The 27,081-nt window shown below is 42.7% G+C and overlaps 1 protein-coding gene across 2 annotated transcripts in view; it reads left to right on the top strand.

Annotated features, from left to right (window-relative positions):
* Window positions 1-13,114: 13,114 nt before the first annotated feature.
* fxyd5 (FXYD domain containing ion transport regulator 5) overlaps window positions 13,115-27,081 on the top strand; it is a 57,578-nt gene continuing 43,611 nt past the window's right edge. The window contains exon 1 of one of the 2 annotated variants that reach the window (XM_084336036.1): window positions 13,115-13,254. Coding sequence is in view for 1 of the 2 variants with exons in the window: in XM_084336035.1 (XP_084192161.1) it covers window positions 13,201-13,254 (54 nt within the window). In the remaining variant the exon portion in view is untranslated. The remainder of the gene's footprint in view (window positions 13,255-27,081) is intronic. The other variant, XM_084336035.1, reaches the window with a different exon arrangement.

Below are 27,081 nucleotides of genomic sequence, written 5' to 3'. Positions count from 1 at the left end.
TTATTTGTTTGCTTTAAATTATAAATAAATAAAAGATTTTATGTAAACCATCTGTTTTTAAAAGACACACATACAATTCGCACATATATATTTTATAATTAGGAGAAAACTGTGATATTTGGATGCAGTTTTTTATTTGCATATTATTGCCCCCCACTTAGCTATTGAACACACTAGATTATTTAAACATATCTCACAGTATGATTGAATTATTATAAAAAAATATCAAGATGACAGGGTGGACCAGTGCATGACAGGGTGGACCAGCACATGACGGGGTGGACACATAAAGCAGAACACACAAAGCATCACAAAATATGAAAATGAAACATTTATTCAACTTTGAAAATGGGTACATTCTCAATCTATTTGAAATAAATAATTTACCATAGAACATACCACACACCATAGAACATACCATAGAACATATCACATACCATAGAACATACCACACACCATAGAACATACCACATACCATAGAACATAGCACATACCATAGAACATACCACACACCATAGAACATACCATAGAACATATCACATACCATAGAACATACCACACACCATAGAACATACCATAGAACATAGCACATACCATAGAACATACCACACACCATAGAACATACCATAGAACATATCACATACCATAGAACATACCACATACCAGTGGCGGACTGGGACACAAATTCAGCCCGGGACATTCAGACACACCAGCCCACACACCGGCCCACGCACCGGCCCCGAAACCGGGCCCACACAACGGGCGTTATGAAACACTTGTCCAGTATTAAACAACCCAAGGCTGTGGCTAAGGAGTCAACATCAGGGAGACCAAATCTACACACCGCCCCTAGATGTGCACTCATGCACAGTGCACACACACACACACACAGACACACACATACATATACCGTTACTTCCCGTCATTGGCATATGTTTTTTTTTTTACTAACATCTTAGTGCCTCATTAGCCTAGGGATTAAGGATACATGAAGTATTAACTACACCATAATAATATTGAGGTTTTGATCCATAGAAAGTAGGGATGTCCGATATTATCGGCCTACCGATATTATCGGCCGATATCGGCATTAAAATGTGATATCGAAAAATATCGGTATTGGTTTTTAAAAAATAATATTTTATTTACATTTCTATAACCTTTATTTACCCAGGCAAGCAAGTAAGAACCAATTCTGATTTTATTTATTGTCAAAAGTATGCATAATGTTGTGTTAATTCCACAACAAGAGATATGTAATGTTAATTACCTGAAATTATTCCATTTCTTGGGGCGGGAAACCCTGCATATATCGGTATCGGTTGATATCGGTATCGGAAATTAAGAGTTGGACAATATCGGTATATCGGTATCGGTAAAAAAGCCAATATCGAGCATCCCTAATAGAAAGGTCTGTGCTACACAATTTCAGTTAGATTGGATTGATTGTCCTTTAATTTGGCACTCATGACATTAGTTGCTTGCTGTTTAATCAACATTGAAAGACCCCCCACTTCCTCCCAGACACCCATTCCAAGAGCCTGTTTTCTCTCTCTCTCTCTCTCTCTCTCTCTCTCTCTCTCTCTCTCTCTCTCTCTCTCTCTCTCTCTCTCTCTCTCTCTCTCTCTCTCTCTCTCTCTCTCTCTCTCTCTCTCTCTCTGTGTATGTGTCTCTCTGTGTGTGTGTCTCTCTCTCTCTGTTTCTCCCTCTCTCTGTGTGTCTCTCTCTGTGTCTCTCTCTCTGTGTCTCTCTCTGTGTGTCTCTCTCTGTGTCTCTCTCTCTGTGTCTCTCTCTGTGTCTTTCTCTCTGTGTCTCTCTCTCTCTCTCTATCTCTGTGTCTCTCTCTCTCTGTCTCTCTCTCTGTGTGTCTGTCTCTCTGTCTCTCTCTCTGTCTGTCTGTCTGTCTGTCTGGACTGGGCTCTCTCTCTCCCCTCAGGGTCAGCTGTGCTGGACTGGGCGCTCTCTCTCCCCTCAGGGTCAGCTGTGCTGGACTGGGCGCTCTCTCTCCCCTCAGGGTCAGCTGTGCTGGACTGGGCGCTCTCTCTTTCCTCAGAGTCAACTGCATAAGAAGAACATCAGCAATCAATAATAATGGCTTGAATTCATACAGCGTTTTTCAGCCTTTTGAAAACACCCAAAGTAGTAGTAGTAGTAGTAGTAGTAGTAGTAGTAGTAGTAGTAGTAGTAGTAGTAGTAGTAGTAGTTTATTCAGTCATCATCTCACACAATACAATATACCCCATCATTTAACAATATTTGATTTTACAGTGACTGAAAAGGTACAGACTGAAGCATAATGCTTATATATGCCTGTCCTATATTATTAACAAAAATTAAAAAAAAATGGCGGCTACGTGGCGTAGTGGGCAAGGCGCTCGCCACAAATACTGGAGACGCTGGGCTCGCCTGTTCGAGCCCAGCGCTCCACATTGCTTTCAGTTTAGCTGGTCGTTCATACTAATACACATTGGCCGTATTAGGGGGTGGGAAACTGATGGGTGGGGATCGGGCGTTGTGGACAGCGACTCCTACAGGTCGGTTGGTGCGCCTGCGCAGTAGAATCAGGAAGTGTCGGGGGCAGCGTGAGCCTCCCACGCGTTACTCCTCGCCACTGAGAGATCGAGCTGCGCAGGTGAAAAGATGCGACTGCTGTTACCTCAAGTACCGGAGGGGACTTGTGCTATGTATGACTTAGTCCACATTGCAGCCGGCTTGTGGGAGGCAAGAAACAGCGTTCGTGACAGGGGAGGGTTGAATTGGATGATACGAAATTGGGATGGGAGAAAATGTAGAAAATGGGAGAAAAAGTGGATAAAAAAAAACAAATTAAAAAAATTAAGACTCCAAAACAGTATTCTAAAAGAAAATAGCAAAAGAAAACAGTATTATTCACCCTTGTAGTTTTCAAAAATAGCTTTACAAACCATTTTCTTAAAAACCAAAAGCGAATTACTCATTCTTAACTGTATATCAGCATTGTTCCACAAAGCGCTTCACAGAAACCATCAAGCATTCACACTCACACAGTCATACACTACTGGTGGTTGTGAGCAGCATCAGCAAACACAGCTGCCCTGTGGCAGACTGACGGAATCATGTCTGCTAATCAGCGCCAACCACCATCAACAACCTTCATAAATACATTCAACATTAATGGAATAGGCTAACTACCAACTTAGCTGTAGCAGTTAGCTGTTATATGCAATCACATTTGTTTAACTACGAGTAGCACATTTAGTATAGTATTGCAGTTTATCATAACAGAATATAGCAAAGCATTACAGTATAGTAATATATATATATATATATATATATATATATATATATATATATATATATATATATATATATATATATATATATATATATTCTTTCATTTATTTGCATTTATTTTAAATTTGTTGGACCTTATGGTGTTCTTGTTCTGTTCTTGACTTATTGTTATGTTTCTTCTTGACTTGTTTAAAGAAGACATGTACGGCCCATGGGGACATTAACGTGTGTTGTCGGGCCTTACAAATAAATTTGATTTGATTTGATTTATATATATTATAGAATAATAATATATTAAAATAACAGTATATAAAATAATATTGTATATTACTGTATACCAATATAATATAGTCTAGTTACTTTAGTATAATATAGTATAATTTAGTTATAGTATAATAAAATAAAAATAATACAATTATATAGAATAATACATGATATAATAGAACAGTGTACTATAAATATATAGATACATGTGTGTGTGTCTGTGTGTATAAATTAATGAACCTCAGTAAATATGTAATTTAACTGATATACACAACATTTATTTATTTATGTTAATTTAATTGTGTTTATGTTTTAATTTCTGCAAAATAAGTATGTACATTTTGTTTGGTTTGGTAAACATTGCGCTATGAACAGTCTATCAGTGTACTGTATGTGTGTAGGGGCAGGTACAATATTGAGCCTTCTTCTTCCTGTTCCTTTCGGCCATGGAGTTTAGTGGATCATATTAAGTCAATATGTACTGAAGACACTGTTGGACTGTAACAATTCCATGTACAAATAAATAAAAATTAAATGAAAATGAAAAATAGCTTGATCATTGATTGATGGAGTAATATGGGGTTCTTAACCTGATAAATCAAAAGGATTTATCTTAAAATAACGTATATTTTTACATCTATGCAAATGCATATTGTGGTGGAATTTTAGCAAAAAATTACCCAGTTGGAACTGTGAACGAATGCTTACTTGAATCAAGGATAGAAGCTGATAAGCTAAATGTATTATCTGTGTACAGAGTCTCACTTCAGTTTACAAGGTGTAGCTGAAAAGAGTTTAAATGCAGAGACAGGATACCGCATACCGGGGGTGGGGGGCAAAAATGCAAACCTGCCATTTCTAACTGGAAACAAGCTTCCTGTGTTGCCCTGGCAACGGGCAGTTTTATCATTATATTTGACGTAGCAGGATGTGTAGGGGACTGGAAGTAACACCTGTGTATCTCCTTGCATCTTTACGAAGAAATATAGAGCAGAAAAACGTAGGCAATTTCCACAGAAGTGCATTGTAGACATTTTCTGAGCAGGGTTAAAGAGCAAATACAATTTTTTCCTATCACAATATGTAATATTTGTAACTTGAAGTAATAGAATAGAAGTAATGAATACAGAAACAGTTATTTAACAATATGTAAAGGAGTAGTTGCATTTATTTTACATTACATTATATTTACATTTATACTTTGGCCCTTTGAGGGCTACCATGCTGATGTGGCCCTCTGTGAAATATAGTTTGACACCCCTGCCCTAACCCTATCAAAACAGCAGTCAAAGTGTATATTTTCAGCACTGTTTGTTTACCAATGGATTTTAAAATCTTCACGCGATGTACCGGTAAACGGACGTTTTAGACGTGAGGACAGGAAGCCGCCATGAAATCACTGTAGTCGTATTAACGTATTAACTAAATCATTTGAACAAAATAAAAAGCAGCAGCACTATTGCATAACTGAGTCATGTGTGCTATGGGGGGGGGGGGGCGGCAGTATCGGATGGGTATCGCGGTATCGTGCCATCCCTGGAACTGATACAACTGTGTTGTAGTTGTTTATTGTTGGATTGTTTCATCCATGCAACTATGTTGGTGGTTATAGTCAACGGGGTAGTAGTTGACCTAGTTGTTAGCTTAAGCTAGTTAGCTGTGGTTATTTACAAACATGTAGATGAGACTAATCATATACAAATCGAGAACATGGCTAACAGTTGGGAATTCTAAGGTACATCTTATTTAAGCATGTAAAATGGCAACTAATCAATTCAATCAATTAGATTACCAATATTATATCAACATGAAAATTTGGAAGGGAACATAATAGTATTTTATTTTAGTATTTACTATTATAATATTAGTAGCCGATTAATTTGCAGCCCGTCCTAGGTTCTGATTGGCTCTCTAGGTTAGCACTTTAGCTTCTGATGCTGTGGTGGGCACTAGTCCTAACATTGCTAACTAAACTTTTAGTCAGAGAAAAAACGTCACGACGAGTCACAACTATTTACGTCCACGTGCTGTAAGGAATCAGGAATACGGAAAGCACATTGTCTTGTAATAGAATGACTGAAATCACTGCAAGAGAGCTAGGCTAGCTAGCCCTCATGAACCGGCAGACACCAACAGTAGAATATGCACTAGGCTACTGCATGCACCTGTCATGTTACTGTTGGTTCCTTCCACTTGAACTTCATCATCATTAGCAGCAGCAGCGGGTAAACATGTCTGTAATTTTAGAACATTGTTCTGCGTCTTTTACTAGCAATTTTAGTTTTTTAATTCTAGCTTTTTCAGCTCCACCCTTTCTTTTTTTGCATTCTCCATTTCTGCGCTTCTAGGCCTACTCGCGGTTGGGAGGAAACGTGAATCTCATTCACTGATGTCTCATGTCTCATTCAAGACTGGCTAACAAAAGCATGTCTTTCACTTAACACCAAGAAACAGTGTGTATGATGTTCACAAAGTCACCAGTAGAGGTCACTCACTCTAATGTGTTTCTGGGAGAGGCGGAGCTGGACATTGTACATTAATTCAAGTATCTTGGGGTCACATTGGACTCTACATTGACCTTCAAAAAGTCATGTGAAGAAAGTGACAAACACAGTCAAGTTTAACATCGAAAACTTCAGGCAGATCAGGCCCTGCCTGCCAGTTAATGCTGCAAGGATGTTTCTGCATTCAATGATTTTATCACACATCGAGTAGGCCTATTGTTTTATCAACTGGTCTCTTTTATATGTCACTACTCTTACACCAATATAATTACTCTACAAAAAAGCCATAAAAGTATTTGATAGGAAACCAATTTCATTTCATCACTGTAATGTTTTAGAAAAACATAACATGCTAAGTTTCGAGAATTTCCAAGTTTTCAAATATACTTGCTTCATGTACAAGGTTCTGCATGGACTTGCCCCTCCCCCATTGAATGAGTTCATCCAACAGAAAGCAGACACTGGCATTACCACCAGGGCCATCAGTAGAGGGGACTGTAAGGTGCCTTTTCGGTATACTACCATTGCAAAAACTGTGTTCTCTGTTAAAAGTGGTAACTACTGGAATAGCCTACCAGTTGTGATTAGAGAGTGACCTACATACTCCAATGTTCAAGACCCATCTTAAACTGCATCTTAAGGCAAACCAGAACTGTGATCATTTTTAATCTGATTTAGTTTATGCAACTTGTTTATTGTTTTATTGCCGGCCCACACACTGGCCCACACACCGGCCCACATAATGGAGGATTTGCACTTCAACTCGTACACCTACTGTGAATTGTACCTAAATTACACCTCGTCCCATTTCTCCATTCCTGCCTTGCACTATATAGTATTGTATATTAGTACACTGCACAGTATTGTATATTGTATGGTAACTACGTCTATTCTGCATCGAACATTGTACATATGTCTAAACTGAACACTGTGACCTAATTTTTTACTTCTAATTTTACTATGTTATTTTACTATGTTATTTTATTTCATACTTATCTTGTCTTGCACAGTCTCTGGAGCGCAACAGTAAGAAGCATTTTGTATAAAAGTATTCTGTACTTCTGTATGACAACTATTAAAGAAACTTGAATGGCCCACACACCGGCCCACACACTGGCCCACACACTACACCGGCCCACACACTACACCGGCCCACATTAGTGGCCCACACACTGGCCCACACACTGGCCCACACACTGGCCCACACACTGGCCCACATACTGGCCCACACACCGGCCCACACACTGGCCCACACACCGGCCCACATACTGGCCCACACACCGGCCCACACACTGGCCCACATTAGTGGCCCACACACCGACTCACACACTGGCCCACACACCGGCCCACACACTGGCCCACATTACTGACTTTGCTTGATGGAGCACTTTTCTCGATTCAGCTTCAGCCGTCTCTATGCGCTGCATCACCTCCAGGCGACTGTCATGCTCCTTTTCTGTGGCCCCATAGACGAGAATGTCTCCCATAAAGATCTCGACGCCCTCTAACCCGTCCAGGGTCTCCATCTTCCTCTGGAAGATTTCAGGCGCGCTTGTGATCCCGAATGGCAGTCGCTTGAAGTTGAACCTGCCAAACGGCGTGATGAAGGTGGTGAGCTTACAGCTGTCTGGGTGCAACGGGATTTGGAAGAATCCACTGGCGGCATCGAGTGACGTGAAGACTGTGGCCCCGCTTAGCTTTGCTGTGATCTCGTCGGTAGTGGGCAGGGTGTACTGTTCTCTTTTAACAGCCTCGTTCAGCCTCTTGAGATCCACACAGATGCGGGCTTTGCCTGTGCTCTTCAGGACCGGCACCATGGGTGCACACCAATCGGTAGGCTGTGTCACCCTCTCGATGATGTCGTTCCCCTCCATCCTCTGGAGCTCCTCCATGACCTTCTGCAGCATAGGGAGAGGTACACGTTGCGCTGTGTATACAGCGTACGGCTGGGCGCCACCTTTCATCAGTATTCTTACTGGTTCAGTTTGTAATGTCCCATGCCTGCCTGCAAATGTAAATTTTTCCCGCTGCTGCTCACCATTTCCTCCACTCTTCTCACTAGATTCATTTTCACTGATATTGGCCTGCTGAGTAGGTTGTTTACTGTAGGCCCCCGGATGACATAAGCTGTAAGTGGGTGTGTCTTACCCTTGTAGGTCACAGTGCTCTGGATCTGTCCTATGCACTGCAGCTCGCCACCTGGGCTGTCCAGTGGTATTTCCGCAGGCTCCAGCGGTCTGTTTGGCATGAGTGAGTGGTAGGTCTCCTCACGAATGATGCTCACATCCGCCCCAGTGTCGATTTTGAACTTGACCGGTGTGGAACCCATCAACACCTTGACGGCCCACTTCTTTGGTGACCCACCTGCTTTACTCACTTCCCACATGTAGTACCCATCTTCTGACCCGGAGTCCTGCTGTTGTTGCTGCACTTCTTTTTGTTCTCTGACCTTACGTACTGCTTTCCTATTCCTACACACTTTGCTCCAGTGCCCTACTTTGTCGCAGGTATTACATGTGGACTTTTTAGCTGGACAGTTCTCATCTCTACTGTGCCACGCTTTCCCACATTGTCTACCTTGTCCTCTGTCGCCCCCTTGTGGCTTACCCTGGCTGCCATTGCCTTTGTAGCGCTTGTTGTGAGTGACCTTGTGTATCGACCGGCCTCCAGCTGTCTCTCCTTGCATGCTGATCTGCGAAGCAACCTCTTCAGACTGCCTGACCGTCTCAATGGTCAGCGCGAGTGTCAAGTCCCTTGTCAGCTGCAACTTACGGGAGACTTATTCTCCGACTCGCTTCCCATAGCATATATCAGACTGCTAACCTGCACGGCACCATCTTTCTTATCCAACTTGGTAGCCGTTCTGAATCTCACAAAACGTTGCTTCCAATCGGGCCATTCTCCTGGTTTGTCGAAAGGAAAACTCGCCGTTGGGTGAAATTTTGCCATTTCTGTCTACTTTACTTCTGACACCATTTATTGTCGATTAATCGTCTGGAGGCTTTGACTTGGTGCGAGCTCTGCTAATTTATTGACAACTTCCGTATGCAGTAACCCACTGACTCATTCACGTTCAGTGTAACAATATAACTCCAGATCAATGCGCAGGCCTTAGAACTACCCACGTATATCTTATATACTTCCATATATGACAGTATGCTTAATAACATTAGAGTTAGAGCGTTAGAGAGAAAATAGTTATTTCATGTTTATTAAGGCTTTATTAATGCATAATGATGCTACACTTAATATACAACTTGACCCAACAAGGAATAAGCAATAATATAGACTAATATGACCTAGTGTGTGTGTGTGGTTGAGTCCATTATCAAAGGGATGATAAATTAACATCCATCTACAAATTACAAATTAACTATATGTCCACCCTGTCATGTGTATGTCCACCCTGTCGGGTCTAAGTGGTCGACAGGGTGGACATTTTGGGACAACGATAGGGTGGACATTTTGAGCTTCAGTTAGCATATTAGCTTACAACAAACTGTGACTAGCTAACTAGCTAGTCTGGTTGTTGAAGAGAATTTGGTATAGTTAAACTTACATATTTTGAAAATATTGTATTCTAATCACTTCCAGCATATTTTATGCTGACAGGGTGGACATGTTAAGCTTGGTCAGAGCAAGTAAGCAAACTTATAGAAAGAAAATGTGTCAATAGGAAAGTCAGCTACTCATTCACCTCAGCCATTGAATTTCCCGCCACTGAAGAGAGGAAAAAACTGTCGTTGTGATGTCACTAGAGTGGATAGCCTTTTCTTAAAGGGGCGGATTCCCCAATATGACAGGGTGGACAATCATTTAAAGGACACACACAAACTCTTATTTTTTTAGTATAAATACAAATATTAATTTTGTTAAATAAGATAATACACTTAAGTTGAGTAATATCTTATTTAACTAAATAATATTATGAAAACAAAATAATAATTTTTTTGGATTTGACAATTTTTTACACACATTGAAATTGAATGAGCAGTGCATGGGACATAGCAAAACAAAACAGCATGCATCCTCTCATACAAAACTGAAAAAAAATCTGGAAAATGTATTTAAAGAGCCAGGTAATGCTTTTTTATTAATATAAAGACTTAGCCCAATATACCAAACCCTTTCATAATAATCTTTATGTTAAATTGACATGACAAATGTATTATTTATGTACAGGACACCAAAAGGCACCCTACAGCGATATTGACCCACAGGTGATTAAACTGGGTAAAAAAAAAATTGTACTACATGGGTAATAGTGCTAATCAGATGTATGTACAGAGTTGTAGAAGTGTAAGTTTAAGTTGATTAATTAATTTATTACCCACAGACAATGCACATCAATCAACACTTTCAGTTTCCACATCAATGTAAATGTGCCAGAGTTAGCTAATGAGCTTGTCCGTAGTCCAACATGCATGTCTTCATGGTGTGGGAGGAAACCGCAGTCCCCAGAGGAAACCCACACAAACACAGGAAGAACATGCAAACTCCACACAGAAAGGCCTCCCGCCAGGGTTCGAACCCAGGTCCTTCGTGCTGTGAGGCAGCGGTGCTGACCACTGTGCCACCGTGCTGCCAAAGCAATGTGTACAGTGATACAGGTATAAAGACACTATGGTAGTAAGTCATACTGGCCAGCAGCATAACTGGTATGACTAGGTAAGGGATATGTAGTACTACAGATATAAATATAGTATCTACAGATATGTAAAAAGGATTATATGCAGATGTATGTACTGACAGATGTGGATATATATAGACTATGCGGTAAGAATAAATATGTATACGTATATACGGTATATACAGCATTATTGTACATGCTGTCATAGAGTTATATGGATATTAGGGCTGTCCCCGACTAAGGATTTGGATAGTCGACTATGATTGGACGAAATTTGCCGTTAGTCGACCAAAAAAAAAAAAAAAAAAAAAGTATAATATATATATATATATATATTTTTTTTATCATTCCATTTGGGCTGTGGGAGGTGCTTAATGTCTGAAGGAGTCGACTGAAGGCTTCTTGTCCTCTGCAAATGCATGCAATTGGTCCACTGATGGATACATCTTGATATTTGTCTAGTCTAGTGTGTAACATTAGACGGGTGAAATCCTCTTTCAGTGCCTCTGTGCCTGTTTTCTTAGGAAGTTAGCCTCTGGTTCCATTAGCGTTAGCCACGCTTCTAGGCCTCTTTTCTTTTGGAAAGAATGATAAAACAATTTAAAATTATACATTTTTGTTTTGTTTTTGTTTTTTGTATTCGACTAAGAGGTTGGCAGTCGACTACGGCTCCTTTCGACCGATAATAGGGGTCAGCCCTAATGGATATATATATATATATATATATATATATATATATATATATATATATATATATATATATATATATATATATATATATATATATATATATATATATATATATATATATATATATATATATATATATATATATGCTGTAAATATATACTATAATAGACTATCATTCATACTTGCATTGAATTAAATATATGCATTTCTCAAAACTGTCAGCAGCTACACACCTGCTCTGAGCTTTGTTGTTGCTTGCAGTTTTTTTCTCTGGCCTCTGCGCTGCGGCGGAAGATGCTGCTCTCCCTCATGACGGTAGGTGAACAGACCAGAGAAACCGATGCACCGTGAATCTCTTGGAAGAGCGAGATTCAAGTCGAAGCTAATTTCTCTCTGGCCAAGAGAGTTTTATAAACATTCTCTTCGCCAGAAGACACTAAGCAGCGAGGTCCAGCAAGACATACAATACCTCAAAAGGCCTATATGGCGCACCAAAATCATTGGGCAACAGTGGCCCAACTGTGATTTTTGTGTTGCTCATAGTGACTCAGATCTGACAGTGTGAACAAGCACAAATCACATGGAATCTAATCTTTTCAATTCAAATGTGGTCCTAAATCAGATACAGGTCAGATTTTTTTTTTTTTTTATGCTTTTTTTTTTATTTTTTTTCAGTCAGAACAGTCATGCGACACTCCAGACATTTGTAAAAAAAAAAAAAAAGAAAAAAAAAAAAAACTAATTTAAAACTAATTTAAAAGAAGAATTTACATCCATCTCCTCTATTGTTAATTTGTGAATGCGGGTCAGTTCAGGAGCGTGACCAGTTCACACTGGAATCTGATATTGGCCACATAAAAAAAAAATTATAATAATAATATGAATAGCCAAACAAAAGTAAATCAGATCTGAGCAATAAATTAGAATTGGGGAATAATGCTTGCAGTGTGAACGTAGCCTATGGATATGAAAATGTTGTCTCGGATTTACCAAATGTGTGTTGTGGCAGCGGTGAGCGGTGAGCGCCCAGTGACAACTATGAAGACATCGCTTCTATCTTCTGTTCTGCAGTGTTTCTGCTGCTTAGTTAATTGGTCTATTTGACCTACTTAGCCTACTTGAATTAGTTAATTAATCTAAATGCTTAACTTACTCACATCACAATACATTATACCATATTCTTACATACTGTAGGCTATTCAGTGTCACTTTACTGTAACGCAAAATAGACATGCTGTCCGGCTTTTTCGGTCACAAGATAAAAAGGTTTATTTATTATTAATTATTGAATGGTGAATAAATCCCAAACATTTCCAATGACCTCGGGGTCATTCAATTGCTCTATTCATATGAATATTCTACATTTCTAAATTTGTTGTGATGGTAAAATGTTGAAAGAGTGGACAGATGGACTGCGAGGGAGACAAACATTAGGAGAGAGACCTTCAAACAGACTGATACACAGGCAAAGGCCAAAACAAAGGTAAACACACACAATGGTAGAAAGACAGATGCACAAACAGGAAGACTAACACCACCACGCTGGGAGATGGTTTGCTGCAAACACAGACAAGCTGATCATACCGGAGTAAGTGGGATGGAAAGAAAGACTTCTAGAGTTCACAAGGGAAGTGAACAAGGGAAGAACAGAGGAGAAGGCTATACTGTATGTCATTAGAGAGAGAGAGAAAGAGAGGGAGAGAGAGAGGGTGGGTTGGCAAGAGATTGAAAGAGAGTTTGCACATGAGGAAGTGGTAATGGTGAGCACATGGGTGTGGTTTACTAACGGTTGCTCCATCACATCGTCTATGAGTGACACAAAGGAAAGCACCGTGTGCGATGAGGCTCTGGACACAACGTTTTAACCAAAGACAACACAGGATGGATCCTAAGGTGAGCATATTGCAATGGCTTCGAGGGGATGGACCGACATATCAGAGAATAACTGGGAGCAGGGGTTGTTTGGTTGAACTGGACTAAGATGAGATTGATGGAGGGTGACAGACAGAGAGATGAACAGACAAACAGAGAGGGCGAGCGCAAGATGTGACAAAACAGATGGATGGACGGTTTGACAGACGGATGGGTCAGGGTAGGTGGGGGGAGGGAGAGGTAAGGCTACTTGTATAGCCTCAGGGCACACAGGCCTTGTCCTGACATATGCTCTGGAGTGAAATGAAGATTGACGTGAGCTGCTAATCTGAGATGTCACAGCTCATGACGGCCACGGACATTCACCTGTCACAGTGTCCCCAGCCTCGAGGACCAGGTCAGAGACCCAGACTTGTGTCTTCTGGGGATAGATTCCTACCAAACCACCGTCTTTTAGTCCTCCATCCCCCACCCCTCATCCATCCTCCACGCACGTGGAGAACATAATGCTCAGGCGATACAGGTGTTCATGGTGTTCTTTGTGTTAACCCATTGTATTTTGTTTGACTTTAAAGATTAGATTGAAATGTATTGTCATTATACAGCACAAGTACAGTACAGCAAAAATAATTACTTAGTACAACGGAGTATAGTGCTAATCATATGTATGTACAGAGTTGTAGAAGTAATATGTACAGTGATACAGGTATAAAGACAGTATGGTAGTAAGTCATACTGGCCAGCAGCGTAACTAGTAAGAGTAGGTAAGGGATATGTACATATATAGATATAGTATCTACAGATATGTAAAAAGGATTATATACAGATATCTACTGACGGATGTGGATAGATATATATACCGGTATACAGATTTAAAGGAGAACAAAGGACATTAAAAAAATAATATATATAATAATAATATTATTTACAACGTGCCATTCACAACCTTGTGGGGAGAGAGTGCGTCATCACCAGAATCTCACCAGGAAGCTCAATGAGGAAGTAAGTTTGTTCCATTTTCTGTAAGCTAGGACCGTATAGCTCTGAGTTTGGTCATTTTCCTGTAGCAATTGATTTGGCAAGCTTACTCTCTGGAAAGTGTCGTATATATTGATGGATTTAATGAAGAAAAGAGAAAATGTTCTTTCAGGGTATTTATTATAAAAGTGAATAAGCAGAGTACAGGTTACAGACTGTGGGTACAGCTAGCTGAGTCCATGAAGTCAGAGAGCATAGTACAAGCAAGTACGAGCATAAGAGTAAAGAGAAGTGAGCTGCCGCATTGTCTGTCACTGAGTTATACTCTGTCGTGAAGGCATGACAGACAATGGGGGTTCAAAAGTTTGATTATTGAATAATGGTTTAGCTATTGAGTAAATCTGCCTTGGCAGTTTGATGGGAGACTATGTGTGGTTGGTTTCCTGCATGGTCTGGGCCTAGCAGAGGCCTCTTGAGATTGGGGAACTGGGGTGATGTTTTGAGACAATGGGAACTGAAAGTAGTTGTAAGAGGTGTGTGTGTGGGTACGGGTTAACAGAAGTGTCTGCCTTCTTAGCAATGATTTCGTGTTTTTTGCCCTTTTTTGTGTTTCTGTGTACAACGGTGGCTGTGTTGATGATTATGTCATGAAATTGGGTCCGTTTGGTTATTTTCCATAGATATACAATATGTGAAATGGTCATCATTAGAATGGCTCTAAAAAAAAGTTATACACTTTAGCTTGGGAATAGCCACAACACTGGTAAACAAACTACCCTCCCACTCAGGGCATTATGGGGTAGAACACATAGTAGCTTACTACAAAAACCTAGGGGTCCGCAAAGACGACTTCAAACTGGAAATGGTAACAACAGATGAGGTACTCAAAAAACTGAGCGCCCTCCAACCTAACAAGGCCACTGGCCATGACAACATCCCCTCCAAATTCCTCAGAGACTCAGCAGCCGCCATCACCCCAGTCATCACACACATAATAAACCTCTCCATAAAACAGGGACACGTCCCCAAGGACTTCAAAATTGCGAGAGTGACCCCTCTGCACAAAAAGGGCAGTAAATTAGACCCAGGCAACTACCACCCTGTTTCTATGCTTACCTCCATCTCGAAAGTCATGGAAAAAATAGTCTACGAACAGGTTGAAAAGTACCTAGCGGAAAAAAATATAATCTACGAATTCCAATCTGGCTTCAGAACATCCCACTCCACTGACACATGCCTTCTCTATTTGAACGACCACATCAAACAAGAGGTGGACGCGGGCAAATACTGCGGCATGGTCATGCTGGACCTACAAAAAGCCTTCGACACTGTCAATCACTCATTCTGATTGACAAGCTAAAAGCAATGGGTTTTGATAGTCTATCAGTGAGCTGGATGCAATCCTACCTGGAGGGGAGAGAACAGATGGTGGAGGTAAACGGTACCCTATCCCCCCCCCCCTCACAGTGAGCTGTAGTGTTCCACAAGGAAGCATACTAGGACCGCTACTGTTCCTAATTTATGCAAATGGCTGTCGTCAGCTTGTCACTGCAACTTGTTCTTGTTCGCAGACGACTCAGCCCTGCTGGTCTCTGACAAGAACAAGTTACAGGTTGAAAAAACCCTCAGCTCGGAACTAGGCAAAATCTGCATATGGCTCGCTGATAACAAACTATCATTACACATGGGCAAAACGGAGTCCATTCTCTTCGGTTCAAATAACAAACTCAGCAAGACCGACGGCTTCTCAGTTACAGTGGGTGACAATATTGTCACAAGGAAAGATGAAATTACCTACCTAGGTTCCATCCTAGAGGCTAATCTTTCCTGTGACAAAATGGCATCCAATGTAATAAAAAAAAGTCAACCAACGAACTCGATTCTTGTACCGGATCTCCTCTCTGGTAAACAAGAATACCCTGAAGACTCTGGCAGGAGCACTCATTCAAGGGTACTACGACTATGCTTGCACCTCATGGTACCAAAGCACCTCAAAGGCGCTAAAAACAAAATTACAAACATCTCAAAACAAACTGGTCAGACTACTGCTTGACCTTACTCCTAGAACCCACCTCACCCCTGCCCACTTTGACAACCTAGGATGGCTTAGAGTAGACAACAGAGTACAGCAACTTGCAATGGGCCTGGTCTACAAGATATACTACACGACCAAGGTACCCATGTACATGTCAAAATACTTCCCAAAGGTCAGTGAATACCACGATCACAACACCAGAGGGAGCTCCACAAATCATGTTAAACCCAGATTCGGCTCAAACAAGGGACTAAACACGTTTCGCAATTATGCCACATCAATGTGGAACGCCCTACCCAAAGCTGTAAAGGAATGTGAATCACTACCCACTTTCAAAACCACTCTCAAAGAACACCTACGGGAGACTGCAATTCGAAACTGGCCCATGTAAATGTCCTAACCCAACCCCCTCCAATGTACAGTAAATGACCAAGTATGGTTTTGTCAATATTCCAATGTACAGTGTGTACTGCCTAATATCTGTGTTGGTATAATTATATATATTTTTTATCGACTAGCCGACTAGCGTGAACGGCCTCCTTCCCTCAGAGCAAGCCCACTTGTAATCACCGGCAGGCAGCTGGACAGCAACACCGGAGCACTGTACTTGGTCCCGCCCCTCTCTGCTCCCGGCTGCTCACTGGTGAGAAAAGAGGGCTCGCTCTGTGCGGGAGGGGCTCTGTGTTGAGATTATACCCGGAAAAGGTGTACTGTATCCCCGCTGGAAATATTACCAATAACTAGTGCTTACTAACGTTACTAGCGTTTCGGCAATTTCTGACCAAATGAATCAATAATTTTTCGAACTCAGGACATGAGGTAAATCACAACAATTTGGCAGATTTGCCTTTTTTACAAGTCAGATTCAGAGGTCATGCTTACCAGTGCTGTGTAGGGTTGAGTGAGAGTAGCAATGGTGATATCTTACCAGTGCTGTGTAGGGTTGAGTGAGAGTAGCAATGGTGATATATTACCAGTGCTGTGTAGGGTTGAGTGAGAGTAGAAATGGTGATATCTTACCAGTGCTGTGTAGGGTTGAGTGAGAGTAGCAATGGTGATATAATACCAGTGCTGTGTAGGATTGAGTGAGAGTAGCAATGGTGATATCTTACCAGTGCTGTGTAGGGTTGAGTGAGAGTAGCAATGGTGATATATTACCAGTGCTGTGTAGGGTTGAGTGAGAGTAGCAATGGTGATATAATACCAGTGCTGTGTAGGGTTGAGTGAGAGTAGCAATGGTGATATATTACCAGTGCTGTGTAGGGTTGAGTGACAGTAGAAATGGTGATATATTACCAGTGCTGTGTAGGGTTGAGTGAGAGTAGAAATGGTGATATAATACCAGTGCTGTGTAGGGTTGAGTGAGAGTAGCAATGGTGATATAATACCAGTGCTGTGTAGGGTTGAGTGAGAGTAGCAATGGTGATATCGGTGTAGCAGGTAAGGTATAAAGGTAAGTATAGGTTACATTATTTTACCAATAGCAGATCAGACTCTTTTCAGCCATTGGGGTTCATAGAAAATATTTTATTGGCACCACTGCTGTACAAGACACAACAACACAATAATAATAATAATAATAATAATAATAATAATAATAATAATAATAATAATAATAATAATAATAATAATAATAATAATAATAATAATAATAATAATAATAATAATAATAATAATAATAATAATAATAATAATAATAATACATAAGACATCACAGGACAGAAACGTATTGCAATAATGACAAGATAATAGAGAAGAGATTAAATAGAGATTAAAACAGAAATTGTAATTGTATTATATTGATAGACATTACAAAAGAGATTCCTAATTACAACAATAATTGTTCACCCAAGGGCTGTCTACTATTAACAAACCTAAAACATGTTAGCCATTGTAGGTCATTCACCAGGTCAGAGCGAAATAGTAAATTATAGGCACAACTCCCAATATCAGTAACGGGTCTATTGTTCTAAGAATAACATTAGTCTAAGAGCCCAATAGCCAGCAAGGCCACTGGACTGGAGACCAGAAGCAGAGCAGCCATTGTAGTGCTGTACAAGTATTTTAAAGTGTTTTATCACTCAATAAATTCAATTAATAATAAACTAAATTAGTTGTATCACTCTATCAAGTTGCCCCATGGCATGAAATTATTCATTCATATTAATTCAAGTATTTGCATGTGAGTGAAAGGTACATGCATCGTTTCAAATATTGTATTACCACCAGTGCTGTGCTTATTTACATTTATACAACTGGTTACAAATCTAAAAGTATTTTAAACAAGTGTTTTCTCACTCAATTATCAAGTTGCCCCATGACATGAAAGGGATTCAAGTATTTCATGAATGCAAGGTACATATTGTATTGCCTCAACTGCTGTCAGACAACTATTTACTTCTCCAAGTAGTAACATAAATGACCACTCATTAGCAGATCAGACTTTTCTCTTGTAGTACTTTTACCACTGGCACTATCACTAAATACCACCTCTGCTTGTAAATGCTGTATGGTGCAACAAGCTCTGGTAAATATACAACAGGTTATGGGCCAAGATCGACGCTAAGAAGCTACACAGAGTTTTGTGTGAGATGAACAGTAATGTCGGATTTCACAATGGATGACAAGCTGTTTATTGACCGGCTGAGCGGACCAGAGAACTGGGCAACTGGAAGTTTCAGATGGAGCACTTGCTAAAAGCTAAAGGACTATGGGGTATGCTAATGGGACAGATACATTAGCTGCAGATGCTAATGCTCAAGCACGGGCTGAGTTTGATAATGGAGAGATATATACAATATACAGTAAATAAATACAAATATACTGAGGTCTACAGTAGGTGTAATATTGCACAGTGCTGTTTCAAAACTAAGAGTCCAGGAAGATGGTAACTGTCACTCTGTGCTCAGTGATGCAGTGAGGCACAGTGATGCATTGTATAGTCTGATGGCTGTTGGAATGAAGGACTTCCTGTGCCGTTCAGTGCTGCATTTGGGTAGTGTGAGCCTGGCACTGAACCTGCTCCTCCTGTCCGCCAAGTCTGTGTATAGTGGGTGGGAGGGGTTTTCCCTGATGGCCTGGAGCTTAGCAAGGCTCCTCCTCTCCGCCACCCTCGCTAGGGAGTCCAGCTCCACCCCAACCACGCTACTGGCCTTCCTGACCAGCTTATCCAGCCTGTTTGTGTCCCCTTCTCTCAGTCCGCTGCCCCAGCAGGTCACAGCATACAAGAAGGCGCCCGCCACCACCGACTCATAGAACATCCTCAACATCTTTGTACAGACATTGAAGGATCTCAGCCTTCTGAGGAAGTAGAGTTGGCTCTGGCCCTTCTTGTACAGTGCCTCTGCGTTTTGACCCGTTCAGTTTGTTGTCGATGTGCACACCGAGATATTTGTACACCTCAACCATGTCCACATCAACTCCCCTGATGGAAACGGGGGTCACAGGTGCACTCCTCCTCCTCCCCAGCTCCACAACTAGTTCCTTGGTCTTCGCCACATTTAGCTGCAGGTGGTTTTTATTGCAACATGTGACGAAGTCCACTACCAGTTCCCGGTATTCCCTCTCGTCACCGTCCTTTATACATCCCACTATCGCAGAGTCATCAGAAAACTTATGAAGGTGGCAGGACTCTGACTGATAGTTGAAGTCGTTGGTGTAGACAGTGAAGAGGAAGGGAGAGAGGACTGTCCCCTGCGGGGCCCCGGTGTTGCTGACCAGTATGTCTGACACACAGCTCCGTAGGCGCATGTACTGTGGTCTGCCCGTCAGATAGTCAACAACCCAGGACACCAGGGGGGCCTCTACCTGCATCGCATCCAACTTCTCACCCAGCAGCCCAGGCCTTATGGTATCAAAAGCACTGGAGAAGTCAAAGAACATGACTCTCACAGTGCTCCCCGGCTTGTCTAGGTGAGTGTAGGCTCGGTTCAGCAGGTAGATGACAGCATCCTCTACCCCCAGTCGGGGCTGGTAGGCGAACTGGAGTGGGGTCTAGGTGGGGTTTGGTCACCGGGCGGAGTTGCTCCAGGACTAACCTCTCCATGGTCTTCATTATGTGAGAGGTTAGAGCCACCGGCCTGTAGTCCTTGGACGTGCTGGGACGCGGGCACTTAGGGACAGGGACCACACAGGAGGTTTTCCACAGTGTCGGGACTCTCTGCAGCCTCAGTCTCATATTGAATATGAGCTGGAGCACATCACACAGCTGAGAGGCACAGGTTTTGAGTACCTTTGGGCTCACCCCATCAGGACCCGCAGCCTTGCCTGCATGTAACTTGCTCAGCTGTGTACTCACCTGGTCTGCAGAGAGCCACACTGTGGGGGTCTCAGGTGTTGGGGGGAGGAGCGGGTCTTCGAGCCGCGGGGGGCAGACAGGCTGCACCAGAGATGAGGGGGCATGGGCAGTTGGGGGGAGGGAGGGGGTTGCTCGAGTTGAAGGGCTGAGAGGTGTGGGGGTGGGCAGGGCAACTGGAGTAGTGTCGGGGGGGAGGGGGGGCAGACTGGCCGGGCCGCTGTATCAAACCTATTGTAAAACAGGTGAATGAATGAATGAAAACTTTATTTAACAGATTGCAGAATGGGTACAATACAGTACGGCTCAATACACAATTGTTAAGGGGATGCAGACCAGAGAAAGACATTTGTCTTGTTTACATCAGGGTCCCCCATTTTCAATTCATATTGACATTTATGACATACACAACATACATGACATTTATGGCATAGGGACATACAGGTATTTAGTACTGATACATTTGTGACATAAACGGTATTCAAATATACAGTACTGTTACCCATAGATCCTGACAGAGTATATACATATGATGGGGAGGGAACTGTACATTAGGAGGGGGTGGGTGGGTGGGAGAGAAATATACATACGGTGGGGAGGAGACTGTACATTTAGAGGGGGTGGGTGGGTGGGAGAGAAATATACATACGGCGGGGAGAGAATATATACATGCGGTGGGGAGGAGACTGTCTATTAGGAGGGGGTGGGGGGTTTGGACATTTACGGTGGCCAGTTTCGAATTGCAGCCTCCCGTAGGTGCTCTTTGAGAGCGGTTTTGAATGTGGGTAGGGATTCACATTCCTTTACAGCTTTGGGTAGGGCGTTCCACATTGATGTGGCATAATTGCGAAACGTGTTTAGTCCCTTGTTTGAGCCGAATCTGGGTTTAACATGATTTGTTGAGCTTCCTCTGGTGTTGTGGTCGTGCTCATTAGCCCGGTTTACGTCTCCATCTACTCCCCTTCCCCCCGCCGGTTTAATGCCGGTTATGTTTGATGTTTGACCTTGAGAGGTTATGTATCCTTTATTCCTTCCGCGCCGGCAAATTATAGTCCCCTGTGTAACTACTGTAACCAGAGTGCTACGGACTGGTTTAAATTTGCAATGGGGGCACATACATTTAGTCATTTAGGGCAGGAGCACAATGGGGGCACATACATTTATCATTTAGCTGACGCTTTTATCCAAAGCAACAAGTCATCAGGAAGGGCACAACTCTATCAGCTGAGTAACAATGTTCATCAAAGTGTTGAGTGCTACAGTGTAGGTTAGTATATTAGGACAAGTGCTGCACTTGAAGTGCATGATGACAGTAAGGTTAGTTAGTGTAACTGAGGGGTACAATTCCCTGACTGTATTGAGAGTATGGTATCATTAAACCACTACTGAGTTATGTACTTTAATTAAGTACAGTACACGGTATATATGATGAACACCCACACAATAACACGGCTTAACAAAGAAAGTCCTGTTTAGAATATTTATTAGAAGAGCAGCAATAGTAGATTACAGTATTGAGAATTAGAGTCGCGCTTGTATGGCGAAGAATATCATCAGCTCTCGTACAATCATCTTTGCCCTGGTGGTGTAAGGTAGAATACATCCCAACGGGTCATATTGTCTGGCGAGTGTTCTGTATACACTCCGTCTTGTGGTCGGTAGTGAAATCGACCTTCCCTGCTCCTTGGTCAGGGGTGTGTGTCTATAATGGAGCGAGTCTGTTTTGAAGCGCCAGACTAGTCCTAATGTCATTTCCTCTCCGCTGGGGAGAGGCTGCGCAGTACTTGAGGGTCGCTGCTGGCCCACTACCGGAGATCAAAGCCGCCTTTGATCAGGGAGGCGCGGAGCTTGAGTAGGAGGGCCTCTGCCTCTTCTGGCGCCGAGACGCTTTGCAGACAGTTGTCCACGTAGAAACTCTTTTCTACACTTTGTCGGACCTCCTCGTCAGCTGCTGGGTCCTCTGCGACATGTTTTTGCAGTGCGAACGTAGCACAGCATGGGCTGCATGTGGTTCCGAAAGGGAGGCCTTCCCATTGATAGATGGATGGTTGCTCATCCCCGATCCTCTCTCTCCATAAGAACCGCAGCAGGGGCTTGTCCTCTTCCACTAGTCGCACCTGCAGGAACATCCCTTTGATGTCGCCGCTGATGGCCACCTTGTTCTGGCGGAAACGTAGCAACACGCCTAGTAGAGAGGGGCCGAGTGTTGGGCCGGGCAAGAGCTCTTTATTCAGATTTTGTGATCCGATCTGGTAGCTGCAGTTAAACACAATACGATCCTTGCCGTTGTGGTGGACCTTGTGGTGGGGCACATACCATGATTCGGTCGTCTGATCGGCCTCTTGAATGTCAATTCTCTTTATGTGTCCCGCTGTGATTAGCTTGTCAATCTCAGCGCGGTACACAGTGGCTTGAGCGGGGTCTCTGGCTAGGCGCCGCTCGGTGTTCAGTAGATATCGCTCCGTCGCTTCTTTTGAGGCGTGGAAGGTAGGCATACCCTCTCGCCTCAGGAGTGGAGTTGCGTATCTCATCACTCCATTGACTTTGACTCTCTTTGTCCCCTGCTCGAGGAGGGCTATGGCATAAATGTCTTCCTTGGAACGAATGTGTTTCTTTTCGTTCTTAAAGGGCATTGTCTCTAGTGTCCATAGCCTCTCGACGTGCTGTAAGAGGGTGGTGTCTTCTTCTGTCACTCTGGAGTGGAGGCAGCGAGTGGCTGCTGTTCGGTTGGGAGACCTGGCGAGGGGGCCTTGTAGTGTCCATCCTAGGCGGGTCTCGACGGCTGCTGGACAGCCTCTGGGCCCAATGTGGACCCGGTCCGTCGGGACGATGAGGTGTGCGTGGTCGGATCCTATGAGCAGGGTCGGGGTGGCGCCGTCGATGAGCGGTATAGGTAGTTGACGCAGGTGCACGCATTTATCCATCAGCTTGGCGATGGGGTAGGTGTACCGCGACAGGCCTATGTCTTGGCTGGTGAAAGCGTTAGTGATCCTATACCGCCTCTCTGGCTGCCCGCTTGCTGCGATAGTGAAGGAGACGTGCTCACCCTTTATCGTCTTCAGGTCTCTTCTTATAGTACGAATCGTCATCGTTTCTTCGCTCCCCCGCAGACCCAGCTGGGCTGCAGCGGATGCGAGGAGGAGAGTCTTTTCTGACCCGTCGTCAAGGACGGCGTAAGTGTCCATGACCTTGTCCTCGTAGCTTAATGTCACTCGGACCACCTTCAAGAGCACCCGGGAGCCCCCGCTGCTGGCGGGGTCAATATACATGACGCTTACTCTGGTGCTGCTTGAGGGTGCGGGTTTCTTCCTGTTGCTGTCATGCAAGACGTCCAAGTGGGCTCCGTCACACCGACTACACCTCTTCTTCAAGCGGCACTCGGCTGCCATATGGCTGCGCGCACAGCGGTAACAGCGGCGGTTGGACTTTATCCATTGACTCACCTCGTCGGCGGTCATCTTCTTGAACGTGTCACAGTGTGACAGCCAATGTTCTTTCTCGCAGTACTGGCATACAATCTTCCACTTCTCTTTCGTCGAGGGGGTGCTGTGGTTCTTGTTACGCGGTACTGATTCGGCTTGGTGCATGACGGTCACCAGCCTGCGGTTATCGTTGGATCTCCGAGGTCCCTCTCTGGGGCATGGTCCATTCTAGCTTAGGAGAGCCGTTTGTGGAGTGTTCACCGCTGGCCATGGTTAATATCAATATTATATTTAGATATTACACTGATATTCCTCCGGCTCGAAGGACCAATTGTAACTGAGGGGTACAATTCCCTGACTGTATTGAGAGTATGGTATCATTAAACCACTACTGAGTTATGTACTTTAATTACTGGCCATACAGTACACGGTATATATGATGAACACCCACACAATAACACGGCTTAACAAAGAAAGTCCTGTTTAGAATATTTATTAGAAGAGCAGCAATAGTAGATTACAGTATTGAGAATTAGAGTCGCGCTTGTATGGCGAAGAATATGCATATATAGGTCAAGAGCGTAAATCCATGAGCATATTACGATGGGGATAATTAATACCACCTGTAGCATAAGAATTATATAAGGCACACTCGTAGGTCAGCTGGAGATACTAAGGGGGTTCCCTCCGGTTGTAAGCCAGCAGGGGAGAGGAATTGTCGGGAGCAAAAGTCTGGATCAACGAGGAATAAAGAGACTCCAGGTACAGGAGACGGTGCAATAATCCCTTGGTCCTTAGACAAAGCAACAGCTATACTCCGGTATGCATTGCAGCATGGATGAAAGCTAGCCAGCCTCTGGGTCCTAGAGGCGGGCTCGACGGGGCTCCTCACAGGGTAGATCCCACACGGTAGTGGGGTAGACGGTTCTCTGCTCCAGCAGCCACAGTACCAAAGCAATATAATCCAGCCGAAAAGGGCTCTGCATTCGTCGGTGTAGGTTATCCAGTGTACATATCCACACGGTTCTCGTCTAGGACTCCTCGGATGGCGGCACAAGGTTAGGCCGCCCAGCCTGGATGAGCACACTAGCTCGGTACGATGAAACGGTGGTAATGCTGGTCACTGTAGAACGGTAGCCGCACGATACACTATACATAATAGACTATTACTTTATAATAGAATAAGTCGAACTCGACGATACAGCGTTAAACTCTGACACTTTAGCTATCAATTCGCACGCGGTCTCAAGGCTCTATTTAGGGGCAAAAAGGGCCCACTTCACAGCACGTTGTATCGTGGTGAAGGCTTCAACTTGTTGGGTTACGTGCCCCTGGTGCCCCAGTGGTAAAATCGCCACTGATTGAGGGTAACTGCTAAATGTATCAAGCAGCTGCCTTGGTCGTAAAACCAGCCCTGCTGCCCTGCTGCACTGATACCCTGACCTCCCTTTGGTGGTGAGCTTCCAAAATCAGTGGACACTGTAAAATGAACAAACTCAGAAATGTAAGATATACCTGCCCTAGTTTAAACGCTTTTCATCTTCCAGAAAATCGTACTCTGCCTAGTATTGAATATGTATTTTAAGTTTTACTTTCACTATAATTTTGCGCTCAATTCATTTCCTCGTTGAGCTGCCTGGCGATATTACTTTGATGACGCTCTCCCCAAAAGGTTTCCGAAGTGTGTTCTCGAGTACAGTGTGGGCTTTCTCTAACATGGCGCATTATCCGCCAAAACAATATAAATGTTCATTTTAATTTGATAGCATTGTGTTGTATATGTATACATATCGATGGGAAGGGAACATAATTTCGCTTCTTTTCGCTTTCAGAATGCTTTGACACGTAGAACATCTTTCTAGGTATGATTACTGTAAAGGTTTATTGTTGCACATCCTCATACAGCAATTGTTGTTTTTAATTGATGACAGTGGTGAGCTCATATGAACAGTTTGACTGCTGGATGCGAGACAGTAGAAAGACAAGGCACACTGTGTGGAAGGATTCCATTTATAGTCTCCATGTGCAGTGCCGTCTGGGAGAAATGCGAGGCCCTGTGCAAGATTTAAACGCGAGGCCCCCCCTTAAAGGTTAAAAAAAAAATTTAATATAAATTATTATTATTATTATATTTTTTTTTAATACATTTTTATTTAAAAAAAAATTGCATACAGTCAACGTATTCTTAAATAATAGCGCTGCCTGAGGCTGGGCATACAGTCAACATATTCTTAAATAATAGCGCTGCCCGAGGCTGGGCATATGATACAGTCAACGTATTCTTAAATAATAGCGCTGCCCGAGGCTGGGCATATGATACAGTCAACGTATTCTTAAATAATAGCGCTGCCCGAGGCTTAGTGGCAATGCACCTGTACAGTCGTACACCTGGCAGTAACAGGGAAAATGCATAAAACACCCCTGTAACCTGATAAACAAGCTTAAAGGAAAACTCCAACATTTTGGGAAATTAGCTTATTTAACATCTTCCCTGGAGTTAGACAAGAAGATACATACCTTTTTTGTCTCTGTGCATGCAGTAGGCTTAGGGAACGCCTGCACCGTTAGCGTAGCTTAGCTTCATCACTGGAAGTGGGGCAGTCCTTTACCCTGAAGTTCCCTACAGTCCCCTACAGTCACGAAATACACTCCAAATACAACTCCAAAACGTTCCTGTAAACATGTTGTGACCTGTGTATTTACCACATGGAGAAATAAAAAATAATTGAATTAGACATTTACGTTTTCTAAGCAAATATACTTGAATTTTTTTTTGCCGAACCACTCCTCTCGGGGCGCAGTGATTTCACGCAACGCAGTGCTACTTTCTAACGTGATGCCAGTGTTTGTTTACATTTTCATTTCATTCAAAGGATCCGAACCGATTGAAGTTTAAGGATACCATTAGGGATGGGAATTGATAGGATTTTATCGATACGATTCCATTATCGATTCTGCTTATCGATTCGATTCTTTATCGATTCCCTTATCGATACCTGATCAATTTATAATTTAAATAAATAAATTGAAAATGCAACAGAACTACATTTAGTCATTTAGCTGACGCTTTTATCCAAAGCGACTTACAAGTTCTGTACGACAAGCCATCAGGAAGGGCA

Source organism: Notolepis coatsorum (assembly GCF_963971535.1).
Source record: "Notolepis coatsorum genome assembly, chromosome: 19".
NCBI classification, from domain to species: domain Eukaryota; kingdom Metazoa; phylum Chordata; class Actinopteri; order Aulopiformes; family Paralepididae; genus Notolepis; species Notolepis coatsorum.
The sequence above is the reverse complement of the archived record's forward strand: the minus strand, read 5'-3'. Positions and strand labels throughout refer to the sequence as shown.